The sequence below is a fragment of the Delphinus delphis genome, chromosome 1 (genome assembly GCF_949987515.2).
Source record: "Delphinus delphis chromosome 1, mDelDel1.2, whole genome shotgun sequence".
Taxonomy (NCBI): Eukaryota; Metazoa; Chordata; class Mammalia; order Artiodactyla; family Delphinidae; genus Delphinus; species Delphinus delphis.
The window spans coordinates 73,005,014-73,024,702 of NC_082683.1; the positions used below are offsets into that span (position 1 = coordinate 73,005,014).

The following is a 19,689-nucleotide window of genomic DNA, read 5'->3' on the forward strand; positions in this document are numbered from 1 at the left end:
TCCCTGAGGCCCAAGACGGGGGCCTGAGCCTGAAGGAAAAACAAAATGCACCCCGAAACTGCCCAGCCTTTGCCAGAGCAAAAGGTACATGTTACGAGCATCAGAGAGGCATAGAAAACCCTCTCATTGTCCCATGTCCATTCTAAGAGCATCCAATGGACCAGTACACGTCATTGATGCTAAGAAATTCCATCGGCTTTTCTTTTTATTACCATCCAGGAATTTACTATTCACTGCAGTCTACTTATCACCTGGTGATCATGCCTATCTGTTTCAGCCCTATCTGAATCATCCTTTATGGACAATCTACTTCCTCCTACTGTCTCTCTGGAAGCTCAGGACACTTGAAAGTCTCCAACAGAGTGCACTGGAGTCTTAGTGTGGTGGTATCACAGTAGAAGGAGAGGCCAACAGCCCCCAGCTTCTGTACATGGGTTATGTTGAGTGATTACTCCCACCCAATGCCCCTAGCAGCCCCCATGCCAAAACACCACAGTTATCATTGTTTCAAACATACCAAGGTTTACCTAGGAGAAAAGCATAACAACAACAATAAAACCTGACAATCGGAAAAAAGCAGAATACAGCAAAGTAAGTTTCCATCTTACTACAAGTTATCACACCAGCTATTCTAACTACTTTCTCAACTAGAATATGTGGGGAAAATGGGCTTTCCTGGATAGCAGGGCTTCAAACCACTTTCTCCCATAGTCTCATATATTAAGAGCAATATAACAAGAATATTTTATTCTTTTCTAAAAACTCTAAGTTATGTCAAATAAGTTTCTTATTAAAAGAAAACAGAGAGGAAGAAACATATGCAGAGGTGGTATGGCTATGAGGAATTCTAAAGTCAAATCAACACAGGCATTTAAAGACACTCTATACTGAATTCAATAATACTCAGTTTTCAAAATTAAATACCTAAAATTTATTGGGTCGTAAAAAATGTTCGTGGTGCATTCCACACTTCTCTAGATATTCACAAGCAAATATTTATTTCAACTTCTTAGAAATTTTTTTGGTGTCTTTTGAAATGTATTTGTATTGACCATTTCAGAACATATCAGTGTTGACCTCAACAATTATAAGTCATGACTCCTTCTTCCATTGCTTTCCATATCAGTAGGCTAAAGCATAATGGAAAACCTTCAATATTCAGTGAATCTCTTACAGTCCTTGGATGAGTGACTACAGTTTATATATTCTGTTCATGCCTGTGGTTGCAAAGTACCTTTGTAGGCTACAGGATGAGCTATTACTCAACAAGAAATTGTTTTCTGTTTTTTCAACATTTTAACAAACATTTACTAAGAACCTACTTTGGTGTACTAGGAGCTGAAGACACAAAGATAAATGAGAAACAAGCCTTGCCTTTAGGGAGTTCATAATCTCTTTTATTTAGTGTATTTATATGGTATTCTTTTCTTCTATTCAATTTATCTAGATAAATGGGGTGTGCCTGTTAAACTTTGTTTTCATACTTGTGTTGCTGTGTTTGAGGGGAAATCTGATTCTCCTTCCCTCTCTTGGTAGCTGTCCACATGAATGTCAGAAGTCTATTTCTTTTTCTGGTCCTCTCCCTCCTTCCACCTCAAACTTCCTTATATTTCTTCTCCCTTCCTTAGGGAGTTAAGTGAAAGTATACGTTATTTTATATTTGTTAGATTTGTTAGATTTTTGTGTTCCCTGATCTCAAATCTTAATTTTTACACTTAAAATGTCTCTTTACTGCTTAGGTAGCCTATATTTCTCCCTATATATGTCAGTAGAACTCAACAGAAAAACAAGTTCTTTACCTTCTGAGCTGACAACTTTGAGGTTCTTTTCATATTTAGATGCTTCAATTATATCCCAAAACAGTTCCTCATGAAATATAATGATAATAATAAAAACCCGTAAATAATAGAAGGTGATTACATTCATTTCTCATTTCTACTCATTGTCTGACAGCAAGTGTCTCACTCTATGATTTTCATTAGACTTGACCTCATTTCTTTTATGTTCTTAGTATGTGGGCCAAAATAAAGCTATTTAATTTGAGAGCAATAAGAAATGCCCTTAAAAGAAATCAGAAAATGAACAGATTATGAGCAAGAAAAAAAATTCCATCACACCTAGAAAATAACATATGAACAAACCTGGCTCAATCATCATTTTACTTTATTTCATGCCCTTATATAACCAACTCCCCCATGCAAAGCAAGATCAAGTTTACATGTATATTAAGTAAACAATATTTTGTGAAACTCCAACATTCTAAAGTCAGATTATTCACCTTATTTATTCTTATTTGGGGACTCTTTTACTATTAAGACTTACCCTTAATCTTAGCTCAAAGTACTGAGTGAATATATTATCAACTGTTTTCTCCTGAAAACTTTGCCTCCGCCAATCCGCTTTATGAACTCCTGGCCACGGCTGTAGACTGCTGCAGCTCCCTGTCTCTCTACCACTGCACAACTCCCTGTCTCTCTAACACTGCACAACAAACATGTCTGAGTTCTCTCTGTAGGGACCTTGGATCCTTTGTTCTGACAGCTGCCTTCTCTCTATGTTGTGTGATGGGAGAAGTTTTAAATCTCTTTGGTCACATGTCTGCATTTGGCGTTTAAACTGAAAACGGATTGCACCACTGCACTGCTGCCTAAAGCATCTGTGTAGCTCCAGTGTTCCCTGCCCTCTCCTTACCCCCACAGCAGTCCTTACTGGCTTCATGCTCTACTCACACCGTGGGACTAAAGTAATTCAACTCAGTCAAAATGTTTGGGATATGTACTCTATGCTGCACAATCTGATTGGTGTTTAGAGATAAAAAATGAAAAGACACGTTAGGGGCAGGTGGAGATTTCAACCGATTTCAAGTAAAGGGAATAGCATTTTAGAAAAGGAAAAGCAAGGAGGTAACCAGCAGAACCTCTTCCAAGAATTGCATGAAACAAATGTTACGGATAAACAAAGAGCCTCAGAGAAGCTTAAGATAAAAGAGGCTTAAAAGCTCTTGTAAAAGTCTTAAGATGACAGAACTAGTATCAGATTTAGAATTAATACTCAGGTCTGACTCCAGAGCCCATGCTCTCCACATTATTGACCCAAACAGAATGCGATTCACTGTCCATATTACACATATGTCACATATGTAGCAACATGAGATACCTTCTTAATTCCTAATTCCTTGTCGATATTGTGCTTCCCATAATATGGTCAACCTAATTTAAACTGGCTTCCTTCCCTACCGCTCTATTGAAACAGCTCTTGTGAAGGTCACAAACTGTCCCATGTTGACCAATTCACCTCTTTTCTCATCTCACTCAATGTCCATGCAGCTTTCATCTGCTTGAAACAATTTCTCCTCTTGGCTCCTATGACCCTTCCTACCCCTGGTTTTCCTTCGACCTCAGTTGTGGCTCTTTTTCTATCTCCCTTGCTAGCTTCTCCTTCAACACCTCTAATGCAGGAGCATACAGGCATGGCTGGGAGTCTTTCTACTCCCTATCTACCTTCTCTTCCAGAGGGAGCTCCTTCCAACACCATGATTTTAAAAATCTCCAACTCTGAATGCCAAAATGACAGAGAAGTGGCTTAAAGAGTAGACGCTGGAGCCAGACTTCCTGGATGGTAATCCTAGCTCCACTGACTAAACTAAACTGGATGATCTTGGGTTAGTTGCTTAACCTCTCTGTGCCTCAGTACTCCCATTTGAAAATGGATATGAGAATAGTAGCTATTTTTATATACAACTATCTTCCTAATAATTCCACTTGGATATCAAATTTAACACATCAAAAGTGAATTCTATATTCCCCAGCCCCTCACAAACCTTTCCTCCTCATGTCAATAAATGTCAATAAACCATACATTCAGGTGTTCACGTCAAAAAATCTAAAAACATCCTTGATTCTTTCCCTTTACTGACCCCCAATACCAGCAAGTCTTTTCCTCTACCTCCCCAATATTTTAATTTCTCCTTTCTTCATCTTCATCGTCTCTTTCACCCTCATCAAATCTACTAACATTAGTAGCCTCCCAAATCACGTTATATTCACTCCTTCCACCCTACAATCTGTCTTATGCATAGGAGTAAGAAAGGTCTTTCTTCAAAGGTATAGCAGCGCCTCACTCTTCTGCTTAAGAGTGTGCAGTGGCTTTCCACAGAACTTAAAAAATCCAGCCTCCACACTATGACCTAGCAAGCCCGTGTGAGTAGCTCCTTCGTCTCCATCCTTATCTGTGCCACCCTCCCTGACCTACCACAGGCCACCCCTCCCTCTTGTCACAGCCTTTCTCTGTTCCCTAAACTTGCCATCTTGTACCTTTCAAGGACTTTGAGCTTTGGTGGGATGTCCTTCCACTGGCAGAGATATTTTACCTCTGGATCTCTACTACTCATCAGACTGCCTGGAACAGTGTGTGTTCTATAAATATCAATAGCTTTTTGATTGATGGATGGCCCTTTAAAGTCTACAAGTCAAAATTTTATTCATTTAATTTGTATTTTAAATGCTTTAGGGGAATTTTCTATATAAAGAAACCAGAAGTAAAATACTATTAAATGTGCAAAATAATTCCTAAGTTACAACTTTAAAATTGGGATCTTGCAGTAATAAGTGTGTGTTATACGAGTTATAAGAGTGTGTGTGTGTGTGTGTGTGTGTGTGTGTGTGTGCACATATACATGATCTGAAGATTTTTTTGCAAAGTAGGTGGCTCACTGAATACATAAAATTTGTTATATTCTGAGGTAACTATGTCTAGTATAGAGTTAGGCCCAGGATGTTAAATATAATTACTGTTTTTTCAAAACTAAGTACAATATGAAAGGACAAGAGCAGGACCAGACCTCAAGGGTACAGGGCAACGCCTCCTTGTGGCATTAACATTCCTAGCACACGCCTGTCAACATTCCCAGCAGCAAGCTACAGAAACCAGGCAAATATTTACACAGAATTTTTTAAAGCCACAAGCTTCTTCTTATAAAGAATTCTAGAAGTAAATCTTTTAAAAATAAATGCTTTAGGTGTATTTTTTCTGAATTTTCCTGAATTAAAGTAACATGAAAGTAACTTTCCTAAAAGCATAGATCTGATGAATTTATTTGCAGCCATGACCTTTTTTTTTCTTTTTCTGCCCTCACCTGGTAAATGCACTCCCAGAGGTTGACAAGTATCTAAAGATCCATAAAACTTGAATTTAAAAGTATAATAAATCATTTGTCACTGACATTTTTAAGATTTGGCCTTATCGAGTTTTAACTGATATGTTTTGCAGGTAGTCCTGCTGTTATATGGAAGCAATATAAGTTTAATATTTAGTTACTGCAACCTAAAGACACTGTCTTACTAAAGTATGAAAACCTTAAGAGGAAATTTTGTCCCTAAAGTAATTAAGGCAAGACTTCGAGACACAAAATCCAGCAAAATGTCCAATTAAAGTTAATCACAATTAATTCTTTGAAAGCTCAAAATTTATTGGTGACATCTTCACTCTTCCACTTTATGGTCAAGTGCCAGTTGTTTGTATTCAGAGTTGCCATTCCATTTAATAGAACTAAAATCTCCCTAAAGAAAAGTTCCAGACATACCAGTTCTCTTAAAGTTGGATATTATACACCTTAATTATTTTCAAACAATATAAAAATTAAAAATCCACCACTCACACATTTAAAACTCCTGCAGTTTCACTTAACTTCATTATATCAGATGGAGAAAATATATCTTGTTGAAAAACATTTCTGACAGGACAGTGTCAATATTCAGAAACTTAAACATGGACGATAAATGAAATCGTAATGAAGAAACATATTGTGCATAGAAAAATATCTGAAGGCAAAAATATGATCTTTATAGAGATCGTCAACTGCCATAACCCTAACTAATCACTGCACCTCATCCATCATGTTCAGAGGCAGGTAAAGTAATAGATTCCTAAGTAAAGCTCGGACACGATTCTACCACTTACAGTGTAAAATGGCCACTTAATGTATTTTTGTAAAGCGTGCTTATGTTGCTCTCTCTTGGTGAAAAAGTAGTACTGTTCAAATTGATTGCCACCGATTTTTTAAAACTTTGTTTAAAGGTTTTCTTGTTAAGAGAAACAGTCTGTTTCAAAACAGCATTTTCAGTGCCATTTGCACAAATTGAAGTGCTAATTGCTAACCTTAGAACAGCTAGAACTGCTTCAAATAATTCCGAGTTTCTAAATTGACATGAATTAAAAGCCAGTTGGAGCACACACTTAAACGTTTTCATTTATGGCCTGCCAGGAAATTTCATTTTGTAATAAACAAAGTACCAAAGAAAATGAACAGGAGGGTACTAACTACTTAAAAAATTCAGCTTTGAGAAACTGATTTACTGAAAAGTGAAAGTCTTTGCAGTTTCCTAAGTGCTCTATCCATTTACATATTTGCAGAAACAAATTATGAACCATTTGAAAAGAAAACTTACTGTATAAACATAAGTAGTAGCAAAAGTCCAAATGATTAATAAAAAAAAAAAACTTGTGTGATTACCAATTTTAAAATCAGAGCCAGTGGTTTGCTGGAGCCAACTCTTACCAACTTGCAAAAGCTGACTCTGAAAATAATGTCCCAACTCCACGTTCACTGACATAATTTTGATATGAGAAATCTGTCATGTGGGAGTATTAACACTACAGAAATTGGCAAACACTGTAAATCAGCGTTTTGTTTTTCTGTATGTGTGTGTATTTACCAGCACACCACCAGAAATGTCAAAAAACATGCCAAAAAGGTCTTTCCCACTGGTTAATGACAATTGATCTATAATTAACAAAAAACAAATTTTTTCCTAATTACGATGAATATAAACACTGAATAAAGAACCAGGGGAAGCCATTACCTACTAAACATTGTATAAATGAAAATACAACTAAACTGAGTGTAGAATCTTGGAATAAACAGGCAACTTTTCCTTTCTCTTTAATTCACTTATAATTCAAGCAACATATAGCATTTTATTGTCAGAATAGAAACTTCACAATTACCATTTCCTCTCCTCCAAATCAAGAGTCTTTTCAGAGAGTCACTCCAGTCATACTTTAACCAGTTCTCTGCATTAGTCAAATAGACCTGACTAACCTTTGGGAAATTTAGCTTACCAAAATACCACACTCAACCAACAAAGTGAAAGAACGTTTTGTATGCTTTTGTATTTTAAATACGAGACTGAATAAAGTGGATGTTCTATCAGGTGAACGAAGATATGAAAGATGTAAGCAAAAGTTTCTTTGACAAAGACTTGAAAATGGTATTCCATAAGCCAAGCCCCTCTTGTGCTCACTGGGTCATCTTTGGAAGGCAAGACTCAGGGACTTCAGAGTTTTCCTTTCCCTTGGAAGACTTACCCATAAGTTTAGAGAAATAACCTCAGGAAACAAGTGTTATGTTGTTTAAAACCTTAGAGCAGGACCTTCTATCTACAAGGTACGAAAACTTAACTTCTGAAGTATCATAGTCTTCTGCAGCTCACAGATGTCAAAGGCAATGCAAGGAACTCACAGCGCATGGTCTGGTAGCTTGCATCTGCATTAAGTACAGCTCACTGTGCAGGGAGGATTATCGAATAGAGGTTTGATTATTATTATTTCAGTTCTGCCTCTTCCCACAGGATCTGCTTGAAGATGTTATACCACAAGGTGACTATTTTATTGAAAGTAATATAATATTAATTAATGATTACATATAAATAATGGAAAGAGACTAACTGAGCAATAGTTCAGTTAAGTAGCTTAACAATGTCACTAAGAGTGACAGCAGAGCTGAGCAATGGATAAACAGTACCAGATACTGAGGGCAGAAACAGTGTCTTTTAAATTAATCTTTCCATGTATTTCCTCCTAATGAAAACCAATAACAGAAGCACATTTTAGATGAAAAGATGTTAGAGAATATATAATCATTAAAGCAGCAAGAGTTGTCTCTCTATCATGTAAACCTCAGAATAGAATATCTAGCGATATAAGGTTGTTGCTAATATTGACAGACAAACAGGAAGATCATCATATCAGTAACGTAGAAAGAAAGAATTATCACACTGCAAAGATCAATGGGAATGCAATTTGCACTGTTACAAGTCATTCAGTTGAAGATATGTGAGAATCAAGTTTTAAATACAACATATAATCAGAATCTATTGTGAAACCATATAATAAAAATAACTTTAAAAACTGCATCAAATCAATAAGGTATTTCCTTACTAAAATAAAAGCCTGACCTCTGGTACAGCTATTTTGAAGGTTATCTAGCATAAGGAATGAAATGCATCTCTCTCATTGATGACTTCAGAAATGCACAAAAAATCTTCATAACCACCCTATCAACACTGTCATTATTCTCCCCATTTTACAGATAAGGAAAATGAGAAACAGGGTATTAAGGTCAGACTCTTAGGAGGTGGTAGGACTGGGATTCAAATCCTGACAGTTTCACTTCTGAGTCCTGCCTCCGAGCAGCTGCGTTACACACCTCTCATCATTTGGACTAAAGCTGAAACTGTAGAAAATCCAGGAGTCCTTTCTGAAGAGAAAGTTTAACTTTTTTGTTTTTTTTTTTTTACCTCTTCCTATTATGTGCTCCTATTTTTAATCTAAATATTAAGCCTCAATTCCGCTTTCTGTTAAGCAAATTACTCATGGTACCTGGATGCCTATAAGGGCAATTCCATCTGGCAACCAGAGCTAAGCCCTCACATTATAGAGGTCCTCCATGTCACCAAGAATAGAACATTTTACAGAGTTCCTTACATACCTCTCTGTTATTTATCCTTAGTATATTTTATTATAACGATCTATTTAGCTGACTTTTTCATCTGCTGGAATTGCAGCTCATGGAAAGTGAGCATGTTGTCTTATTAATCATTTGTTTCTCTGGTATCTAGCACAGCTCCTGACATACAGCTGATACTTGATACATGTTTGTCAAAATGAAATTACATGCCTCAGCCAACAAAAGCAGGCTTGAAAGGAACAGCTTCAGCCTGAATATTAAACACAAGTTTTTTACACTAAATTTTTCACAATAATTTTTTAAAAAGTAGACAATCCCTTGATCTCTCTCCTTCATTCCTCATATAAAATTGGTCCAAAGGTCTGAAGGATTCTTCCTCAGAAATGTCTCTTGAATCTGGATCCACCCACCTAAGTTGAGGCCCTGGTCCTAACTCCAGTCCTAACTACTTTCCTGCCGCCCAGCCCAGTCTTCCTCCTTCTCCCACCAGGCCAGCGTAGCCAACTCCATAAGTTGCAGACCCCACCTCCTTACTACTTGATTTTTTTTTAATACCCATCGATTCCAGTGTGTAAAGGGTATAATCCAAACTCTTAACTGTAGCATCTAAGGATTTTGCAGTTTGGGCTCAACCTACATCTCTTCATCCACTCCATACCCCAACCCACGCTGAGCCACACGGAGTTTCTCGGCTCTGTGAGTGAGTCGGGCCCTCTCACCTCTGATATTCCCTGTATCTGGAACCCTCTTCTTTTCTTTTGAAATCCTGCTCATATATCAAAACCTAACACCACTGCTGTCTTGTGACACTGTTCCCAGTTCTCCCACGCAGGATGCTCGTGGTTTCTGCTGTTCTCGCACAAAACCCTCATATCTCCATTGTGCCACCTGCCTGCGTTACCGCTACCTAGCAGTGCCTATGTATCTCCCCACCCAGAATGTGAGGTCTGTATACCCCAGAGCTCCGTTCAGCAGTGCTTGACAGGTAGGAGGCCTAGTGCTGTTTGTGGTGCTGACAGCATACATCAAGCCCTAGTGAGCAAAACCAAGAGCAGCCCATAAAAATTTTCACTTATGATTTTTCTTTACATCTTCTTGTTTCAGAAAAGGCATGTGCACGGTAATTCTGTGATGTTTATACTTAGCATTTCCTAAGAACAAATACGTAAGTCTGTTCCTTACAGAACACTCTATTTTCCCTTCTATTCAGTGTATTCAGAGATCTTGATGGTTAGAGGAACTTTTGGGGAATTGAACAGACACATTGTTCCCTTGACCAAAACTGACCTGCTTCAAGAGGAGGAACGAGCTAGACAGCAAGGCTGGAAATATGTGATGGGAGGACCTGGAGCATGGCCCAGAGTGCTGTGACGGTTTGGGGAGCTCTCAATCCTAAAATATCACCACAGAATTGTGTTTCTCTGGGATGGTGGAGAAAGGCATCACGTGGAAGTAAAATGACAGCAACGAACATTTATTGGGAGGTATGCACCAGGCTCAGAACCCTGCATAGAATAGTCCAGTTAGTTCCCTTACAACACTATAGGGAATGCCCTATTCTACCATGAAGAAACTGAGGCTCAGAGTCATTGAAACCCAGGTCATCTGGCATCTGAGGCCAGTCTTTCAAACAGCATCTTACTTTACTTAGAATAACAAAATCTACAGATTTTGGTTTTGTTTTGTCTAAAATCCCTGGCTGTGTAAATAACTTTTTTTTTTTTTTTTTTTTTTTTTTTTTTGCGGTACGCGGGCCTCGCACTGTTGTGGCCTCTCCCGTTGCGGAGCACAGGCTCCGGACACGCAGGCTCAGCGGCCATGGCTCACGGACCCAGCCGCTCCGCTGCATGTGGGATCCTCCCGGACCGGGGCACAAACCCGTGTCCCCTGCATCGGCAGGCGGACTCTCAACCACTGCGCCACCAGGGAAGCCCTGTGTAAATAACTTTTAACTTACTTGTGATCTTGAGACTGAATTTAGTGGGTATATGTACGGTGTTTTTATAGAATGGGTGAAGATGATCACCACCTGGTAACAAGTTTCCTTCGTCTCATTCTTACAGATCCTGACATCCTGATGATACCCCGACAGACTCAGACTCACAAAGAAGAGTCTTCTGATCGTCGGTGAGATTTTTTTTTTTATATACAATGGGGAAATGACACTACTTTACTACAGAGACTAGTGCTTCCTATTTTCCTCACAACACAGTTCTCATATAGACAAAGTTGGTTTTTATTTTTAAGAAACAAAGACCCTGTCCCACTCAGGTAGATCATAGCAGAACCAGGATTGGAACACACATCATCTGCTTCCTATTCCATTGGATGTTCTATTACATAAGAAAAGTAAAAAAGACAGTAGATGAGAGATAATAAGCTAAGGAAGGTAATAAAGTAGACTCCAACCTTTATAAAGAACTTCCTTTTATTTTCCCAAAGCCTTGGGATTACTTAGCAAGGTGTTATGGTGCCATGGAGTTCTCTAGAAATCTGTAATCCCCTATTTAATAATTAAGTACCTAGGTCGGATGTGCAAACTGGTGTGGAAAGTTCTAGCATGTATAAGAAGCAAGATCGATATTAGAACATTTCAGCTCTAGAAGTGAGCTTCTCCTGGTTTATCAGGATGTACATTCTCAGGAGATTCTAAACCACACAACTTAAGTGAAACCATTTACCTGTTGCTCAGAAAAAAATGGATACTATGTGGACCAAAATGCTGAAAAAAGTATTAATCCAAAAGTGTAGACGATAATGCAGAAGTGGAATCTGCCTTTGCACTTTGTATACGTTTATAAGAACTCAATGTTTTAGTTAAAACAACCAAAATAGGCAATGATCATTTAGTATTTTTAGAGTGAGAATAATGTGGTAATGCTTCACATGGTAATAAGAGGAACCAGAGGAGATGAAATGTGGAAAATTAGAAATGATCAGGAAAAAAATTCAAAAACACAAATATAAGTAGTCTGTGGCTGAGAAACCTGAGGCTAAAATACAAAATGAAGCTAACTTCTGAGGAATGTACTTATTCTTTATTTGCAGTAAATGTTTCATGACAACAAGACTGTTGCTTCAGTTTGGAAGTCAAAAACATAATGGGATTAGCTAAAGTTGCTTTTTTAAAAAATAATCCCTTCATTTTCTTCCACAAATGTGAGATTTCCTTTCTACATCACATTATGATGTAGAACATTTACTGAACAAATACCAATTTGAGTTTAAATGATATTAGGTTTTGATGATCTACCTATTTTTAGACTAAGGACTATGTGATTTTTTTTTTTTTTTTTTTTTTTTTTTTTTTGCGGTATGCGGGCCTTTCACTGTGTGGCCTCTCCAGTTGCAGAGCACAGTCAATCCAGACACGCAGGCTCAGCGGCTATGCCTTACGGGCCCAGCCGCTCCGCGGCATGTGGGATCTTCCCGGACCGGGGCACGAACCCGCGTCCCCTGCGTCGGCAGGCGGACTCCCAACCACTGAGCCACCAGGGAAGCCCCTATGTGATTTTCTGAATTCACATTTTCATCATTTTAATGAAAATGAGGTAATATGTTGAAATTGTATTTTCTTAGATTGCATTAAGGTTTATATACTCTGTATTTTTCACAAACACTGTCATATATTTTCCACAAAATCAGATATAACCATGGCAATATATTAACGTTTTTACTGCTAACAGCATACTGTATTGCCATTTAAAAAAATAAATTTTATTATGTTTCTTGACCTTTAAAAAGTTATCTTACTCTATCACGAACAACAGCAGCATCTGTAATAGAACAGAGCTTGGCTAAATTTACATAGTTTTGTTATTATCCTTGAAGGTTTTTGTTACAACAGTGCCAATTTATGTGGTTTATGTCCGCTTGCACCTGTTCTTAGGACAAAATGTGGAATTTGCTTACCTTCACTGTACATTTCTACTTCTATATAAAATATTGAAGGCTGCCTTGCTATAAAGTTATAAAAATGGTGTCATTTCTGTACAAAAGTCTAGACACTACTTTCCAAGCCAAAATTTTAGTATTTTTGATAACTGTATAAAATAGTTCAGTTTAGGTCATTATAGTACCATTCAGTGTATAACTCCCTAAATATACTGAATAGCAGTATTTTTCCTATATTTTTAAAGAGGGAGACTAATTTGGCAATATTTCATAAGGACAAATAGAAATGAAAGATGAAACTTCTGAAGGCTCCCAAAGTGTCTAACGTACTGCTTAAGGAAAACTTAACCACAGAAAATAAATAGGTTCAGTAGATTTTGTCTCTCACAAATACAACAAATTTTTAATAAATTCCAGCTCTGAAGGAAACTTATCAGCCACAAACAGGCCTTTTTGTTTATATAAGAAGAGTCTTTCAGATGGCCAGCAAGGGCATCTAGATATATTGTCTGTTATACAAAGCTCTTATCATCTGCTGATGGGTGACGTTAGACTCTCATTAAAGACAAACTTTTATCATGTTAGACCCAATACATCATTAATAGTTTTTCATAAGGGCTTGAACCACATTCTGACCACATCTTAAGCATTTTATATTACTTTGCATATCATGATTATGTTTCAAGTATCTAATATAACTCATGTTTACCATTAAGACTACTTATCTGCAGTCATCCTTCTTGGGTCAAGACATTCCTGCTGAAACACTTGTTCAAATATTCCTCTGGAAATGACCAAATTCTCAAGCAACAAGTGCAAGTAAATTCTTGCACTAGATTTGTCAGTGTTCATAATTATATCACCGTTTATATTAAATAAATAAATTAATAAATACCTTGATTCCTTTATTAGTGAATGACTTGGTGTAGTTAAGTGTTTTCCAAACCTTAGTCAATAGAAGACTAGTCCTGGGAGATGCATTTTAAATAAGATACCACAGTGAAATTAGTTTAGGAACTAGTGTATGTCCCAGTCCCTCACTGGGGACTCTCAAAGCATCTTAGAATACTAAAGACTCTTGATAGGTCCTGAAAGTAGAAGGAAACACATTCCAATTTATACACCAATGTTTTCCACATTTACTTGACTGTGGTGATGGACATTTTCGTCACTATATTCTATATGTACATGAATAATCACTAAGAGACTACTCTCTGCAAATTAAAGATCTATTATCTTACTTTGTACAAAAGAGTGAAATGTTAATCTTATTTTAAGGCACTACAAGAAGTTTTCTAACACTTGAGATTATTTCAGAATGATTTATTTATAGTTTTAAAAGATTTTCAATCATTTACTATATGTATATTTATCTTACAAATTATTTGATATAATAGGGAGATACTAAACTACCCACATTGGTCTCATCTTTATCTGTCACTGAAAAAAATTCAAAGTTTAAAGCTTTTATAGAATATTTTTACTTTATAAAATAACAAATCTTTAAAAATACATTTAAAAAGTCAATATCTATATCACTTGTTGCTGAGGTATACATGCATTAAAGTTCCTATCATGATAGATTTTTATCCAAAGAGCTTCCTTTCTTTAAAGGAAAAATATTCAATTTCTTTATATACAATCGTCTTATAGACAATGGTAATAGTGGCAGTAAGACTAGGATATGCTACTTATTGAGGTTTAGTATATTTTAATAGTGATAAAACTATAAATTCCTGAAAAAAATGTCATAGCTGAGATGCTGACATATTTCTATTCAGATTAGTAATACTATTGTTATAATGATGCTAGAAAGATATAAAAATGTCATTTCTAAATTTTAGACCAGTCTACCTTCCAGCTAACTAAGAGAGGAATTGACACCAATTCTGTTTACTCAACCTGACTTTAATAGCAGGTAAAGTTATCCCCACAGTTCTACTGCTGACTCTACAGCAGAAGAAAATTACTGTGAAAATATATTTCATCACCCTGAAAGCTTAATTGAGAGCCAGTCTCTTCTACTACTAAAAACAGTGTGTGTGTGGGGGGGGGGGGGGGGGGGAAACAGAAATAACCATCTGATGACATATGTAGCTTTCTTATATTAAATATTTTTTATTATAGTAACATATCTGAGTAATTGAAATAACTTCACCATACAGATATCACATGCTGAAGCATGACAATGCAATACTAATTGCACATTGTGTTGACATTTCAAGCATATTTTCTGTAACAACATTTGCATTCATATACAGGTAGTAAAACACATGGGGATAATTTGCATCATGATTCATGGTAGCAAATGTATTGCTTTCAAGCTAACCCTCAAACCCAGAATCTTCAGCAAATCTATTAATATTCAATGTAGTAGCATGTACATTAGTTATTGTATGAACCAACCAGCTCAGGACCAAGAACTGTCATTGTTAGCCTTTGAAAGAGAAATATCAGCATTATCTGATTATTTTTGTAAGGTAAGTCTTACTAATTTAGAAAATATTAGTGTACTGAATGATGACTTTACCAATAGTTTTCAAATTAGCAGGTGGGGATAAAATAAAAACTTTACGTAGTTCTTTTTAGGTAATACAGCCCAGTTAATGCAGAATGTTTCACCTGAATAGTCTTCCTTCAATACCCATAACAAGGCAAAAAAGCACCAAAAAAGGGCAAGAATCTCAAAATGTGCAATTAGTTTTAATTTAACAATTTTTGGTCGCAAGACTGTTATTTGTGGCCATTATCTTGGTTCATATGGATCCAGACAATTAATGCTTTTTAGACATTGAAAGTTCAACCTTGTTCTTAAAAATCTCAGCAGAAAAACTGAACTTGATCCAATAACACATCTTATAAGTTTTATTGTTGCTGAAGCAAAAATACACCACCATAAACCAATGTTTAAAAGGCAGGATTTCTCTTTTCTTGAATTTGTCCATGCAAAGGTCAAAACTTCAAATGGAACTTAAGTTTAAAAAAGAAGAAGAAAGAAAAAACAGTGTAAGGAGTAAAATTTTGATCATCAAAATACTTTCAAAATTTTAATTTATTGGTAAGTAGCATTAGTGCAAAATATTTAGATAACTAATTCAGTTCTTGAAAGCTTTATTAAATTTCTCAATTTAAAGAGAAAAGAAATTTTCAAAAACCATCAGGTCACAGGAGCACAACTAATTGTACTTACACTTTTTATTGTTTAACCCTTAGAACCAAGTAAACTAAGACTCAAAATGTAAAACAGCATTACAGAACAGAAAAGGAAAGTATTTATTGTCACTCTTCTCAAGGTATTTGGTATTATATGTTCAAAAATATACGTTTAAGAATGAAGCAATGCTTTATATAGTTTATGCAACTATCAATTTTTTGGTACTTTTGAAAATAAGTAATGTGGAAGTTTAGATTTAAAGAGAAGTTTTAAATGGAATGACTTTGTCATGCTAAAGAAGAAAGCATTTGGATTAATTTATATTAAAATGTGAAATTTAGAGTTAGGTAACAAGATTCTATAATCATATACTTTCCAAATTAAAAAAAGAATTAGAATGAAATCTTTTTCTTGATGTCTAGAAGCCACTATCATCTAGCTGTGTGTAAATATTAGATGAGAAGAAGATCGGGGTTTTTTGCTTGAGTTTGGTTCATTTTAGTTCTGGGGGGAGGAATTAGTAGAAAAATTTTGTGTATTTAGACCTAATTCAGATATATGAAAAAATTTGTATAGATCTTTGCATCTGATAGAGGTTACCATTGGCATTTCCATATTTGATCCTGTTATAATTTCATTTTTACACATGCAACATGAAATAAAATTTGTTGCTAATAATCATAATATGAATCACAAATAGTTCCTTCAACAGAATACATAAAGCAAATGGTAATTATTACAATGCTGGATTATTACAGTGAAAACTAATCTGCAATCTCATACAATGTTCATAGATGATAATTTAACATTAAAAGGTTACTTCTTGTACAATTCTGCAATCATTCCAAACATATACAGTTCTGGAAAGCATTAGTCACAGAATGAGCAGGGATATATTTTTTAATAACAGAATGAAAATATGCTTTCATCATAAGTAAACCAAATTCCCTATCAAAATCTCTTGGTAAGATTGAATAGCTTCTGAGTTTTTCAGATAAAGTTATTTTCTCTCCTAGAAGAGAGAGAGTCAGACCCATACTATCACTTATACTGCTACGTTTTAACTCTATGAATAAAAAATTTATAATAAAAACTAAGGAATATTTTATATCACTAAAATATTTCTATGGCCTCTAAAGACTTCCACGGTTTATTACTGTATCTTCTTTTCTTAGTTTCTCATTAGGGAATAAGCATTAACACAACCGTAGTCCACAGCATACCAGGTAGTATACATAAATAATGAGCACATGGCTTTTATTCAAAACTTCATCATATCAGACTAGATCAGTATAAAGAGGCAAATGTGGGCAATAAAATTCTAGCACTCAAACAATGCCAGACTTAGGTAACTAGAGGAATGAAAATGAAATTTGCTCATCAGTAACTAACTGGGTAGTTTCATACATTTAAATTTACTTTTTTTTGTATTTATTTTTCCCCAGGGGGAGACATGTTAGACATTCTTTTCTCGTTTTAAATAAAAATTTCACTTTTATACAACTAAGAAAAGAACTTCCAAAGTACCCACTCTAGCAAATTAAGTCACCGTTGTGATTTAAGCTAATGCAAGTGAGTGGCCAACAAACTGGGTTGATATCATATATCAGACACCTGAAATTGTGTCTCATTCATGAACAAAATCATGAATTTCAATGAAAAATGACTAAAACTGCTCCATGAAAAGGCCTACTTGATGATCATTCTTATAATAATTGTGTTAATCTCCCAATTTTTGCATTATTTATTCCAAAAAATTCTAAACATATTTAAGAATTCACAAAATGGCGTCATAAACACTCAGAGCTACACTGCAGTTTCCTTCATCCTGACATCCTTATCCTCTTTTCCCACAAAGACAATAACAAACTCTTCTTTGGGATGCAATTAGCAAGGAAAAGTATCCACTGGAATACGGATGATAGGTAGTCATAAAGAATCAAGTAGCCAGCAATAATTTAGGGAAGAACCTATTTTATCCTAATACAGCCTCAGAACATGGCTTTAAAAGCACAATATATCAACTTACAGCTTTGGGTTGCCAGTTATCCAGCTTGTGAATTAAAGCAGGCCAGTTTGCCCCTCTCAATTCTCCTTCTGCTTTGGGACCATTTCTCCATTTACTGGAAATAGCTTTCAGGATAGTAAAAGGAGGTAAAACACTCATGAATGTTGCAAATAATTACCATCTGTGAGAGAATAAAACTACTGGGAGAAGTTTAAATAAAATTCTAAAAGGTGAATATTGCAATCTCTAAGGATATCCATGGTACTATTTATATTTGTATAGAAAACTGAAAGCTCACTCATTGTTTTTGAAACTGTAAGCAAAAAAAAAGGAAGTAAACTGCTATGAAACTTACACATAATAACTATGGACAAGAAGAAAACTTCAAACTCTATTTTGACTTTTTTTTAAATTCTCAAGGGCACATCGATAACTAATAATATTTAGTAATCAGAATCTCCTATTTGCAATAATTTAGCTTATTTTCTATGGTGCAATATGAAACTCTGTATTAGTCTTTGCAATGTAATTTGGTCTCAGCATTGAGAGACTTATAAAATAAGTGTGACACTTCTGTAACACTGAAATAAGTTTAAAATACCAGCTCTTTGAACAGAAGAAATTGTATTTGACCATATGTACTCATCAGAGATATACTTTCCCCAAAAAAGTGAGTGGTAACAGCGGTAAGAGATACCAAAATCATACGGAACGATTTTGTCATTACCACCATTTTCTGTTCCCTTTATGTGACTCCCAATAAAAAGTAAAAATACAAGCTAGTAAGTTTTGTTTATTTTTAACCCACTGGATTGTCTTCCATTTTAGATCATAGTATGACCTTACTAGATCCTTACTGAAAATTTACATTATCACTTTCACAAGTAGCTAAATTTCCACACTGAGGGATAAAAATCTTGGAGAATCTGGTTGGGATTTTTATAGTACTTTACAGTGTGCTATAGTAATGACAAACCTGTTTCATACTTAATCCTATCATCAAGCAACACCAGGCTTCTAATTTTTGTTTTCATTTTAAATAGCCACTATATATGAGAATTAATAAGGTAATTTACTATTAATGCTTTTTCAAGTCAAAAGACATATTACCTAGAAAATAATTTAACACTGTAATGGGATCTTCAAGATCAATTCTGTTTTATATACTCTGCAGCAAAAATAACATTTCTAGTAGGAAGGTATTAATTATAAACCTAGCAAATTCTAGACATTCACATATTTGTGTAAACAATTTTAACATGGTTTATTACATTTCCAGAAAGGTTAAATCTTATATCCAGTTTCCTGCTAATTCTTCCTTCATATATTATAATAAATATATATGTTATTTGAGTGCATGTGTGTATATAGTTTCACACACATATATGTCATATATACATAAAACAGCACTTAATGGTCACTGTCTTTGCAATGTTAAGTTGGGAAAAATATGAATTGCTATTGTGCATAACCCATGGCGATCTTCCCTCTGTTTCACAAGTGGCCATACCGGGATGTAAACAAAACATTGGAGCGAGCCATTCCAGGTGAACTGTATTTCAAGTTGTAGGTTGGTGTTCTCATGAAGAATTGTGTACTTCCTGGTAGTAAATACCTAAAAATGATAGTTAAAAAATTAGACTTTACAAACTAATATTAACATCTCTCACTAAAATATTATGTGGTTAATAATTTGTACATCTTACATGAGAAATGATACTATAACAATGCAACCCACATAAAAAGATTTCCTCTCCTGAGTTGAGGAGGGGAGGCAGGGAGAGGGTCATAAAGCCTCACCCAAAGAGTTGAATATAGATGTAACATGTGATCTTAGTGTCCCGAGACATCCCATAAACAGCCATGAACTCATATGCTAGGAGACTG

At 35.5% G+C, this 19,689-nt stretch overlaps 1 protein-coding gene across 3 annotated transcripts in view; it reads right to left on the minus strand.

The window, feature by feature from the left end:
• Positions 1 to 14,740: 14,740 nt before the first annotated feature.
• The window catches only part of TTLL7 (tubulin tyrosine ligase like 7), a 97,654-nt gene continuing 92,705 nt past the window's right edge, over positions 14,741 to 19,689 (minus strand). For 2 of the 3 annotated variants that reach the window (XM_060024294.1, XM_060024281.1), the window contains exons 20-21: positions 17,824 to 19,417; positions 14,741 to 15,610 (exon numbers count right to left, since the gene is read on the minus strand). In XM_060024294.1, the coding sequence (XP_059880277.1) occupies positions 19,297 to 19,417 (121 nt within the window). In that variant the 3' untranslated portion in view covers positions 14,741 to 15,610; positions 17,824 to 19,296. The remainder of the gene's footprint in view (positions 15,611 to 17,823; positions 19,418 to 19,689) is intronic. The other variant, XM_060024288.1, reaches the window with a different exon arrangement.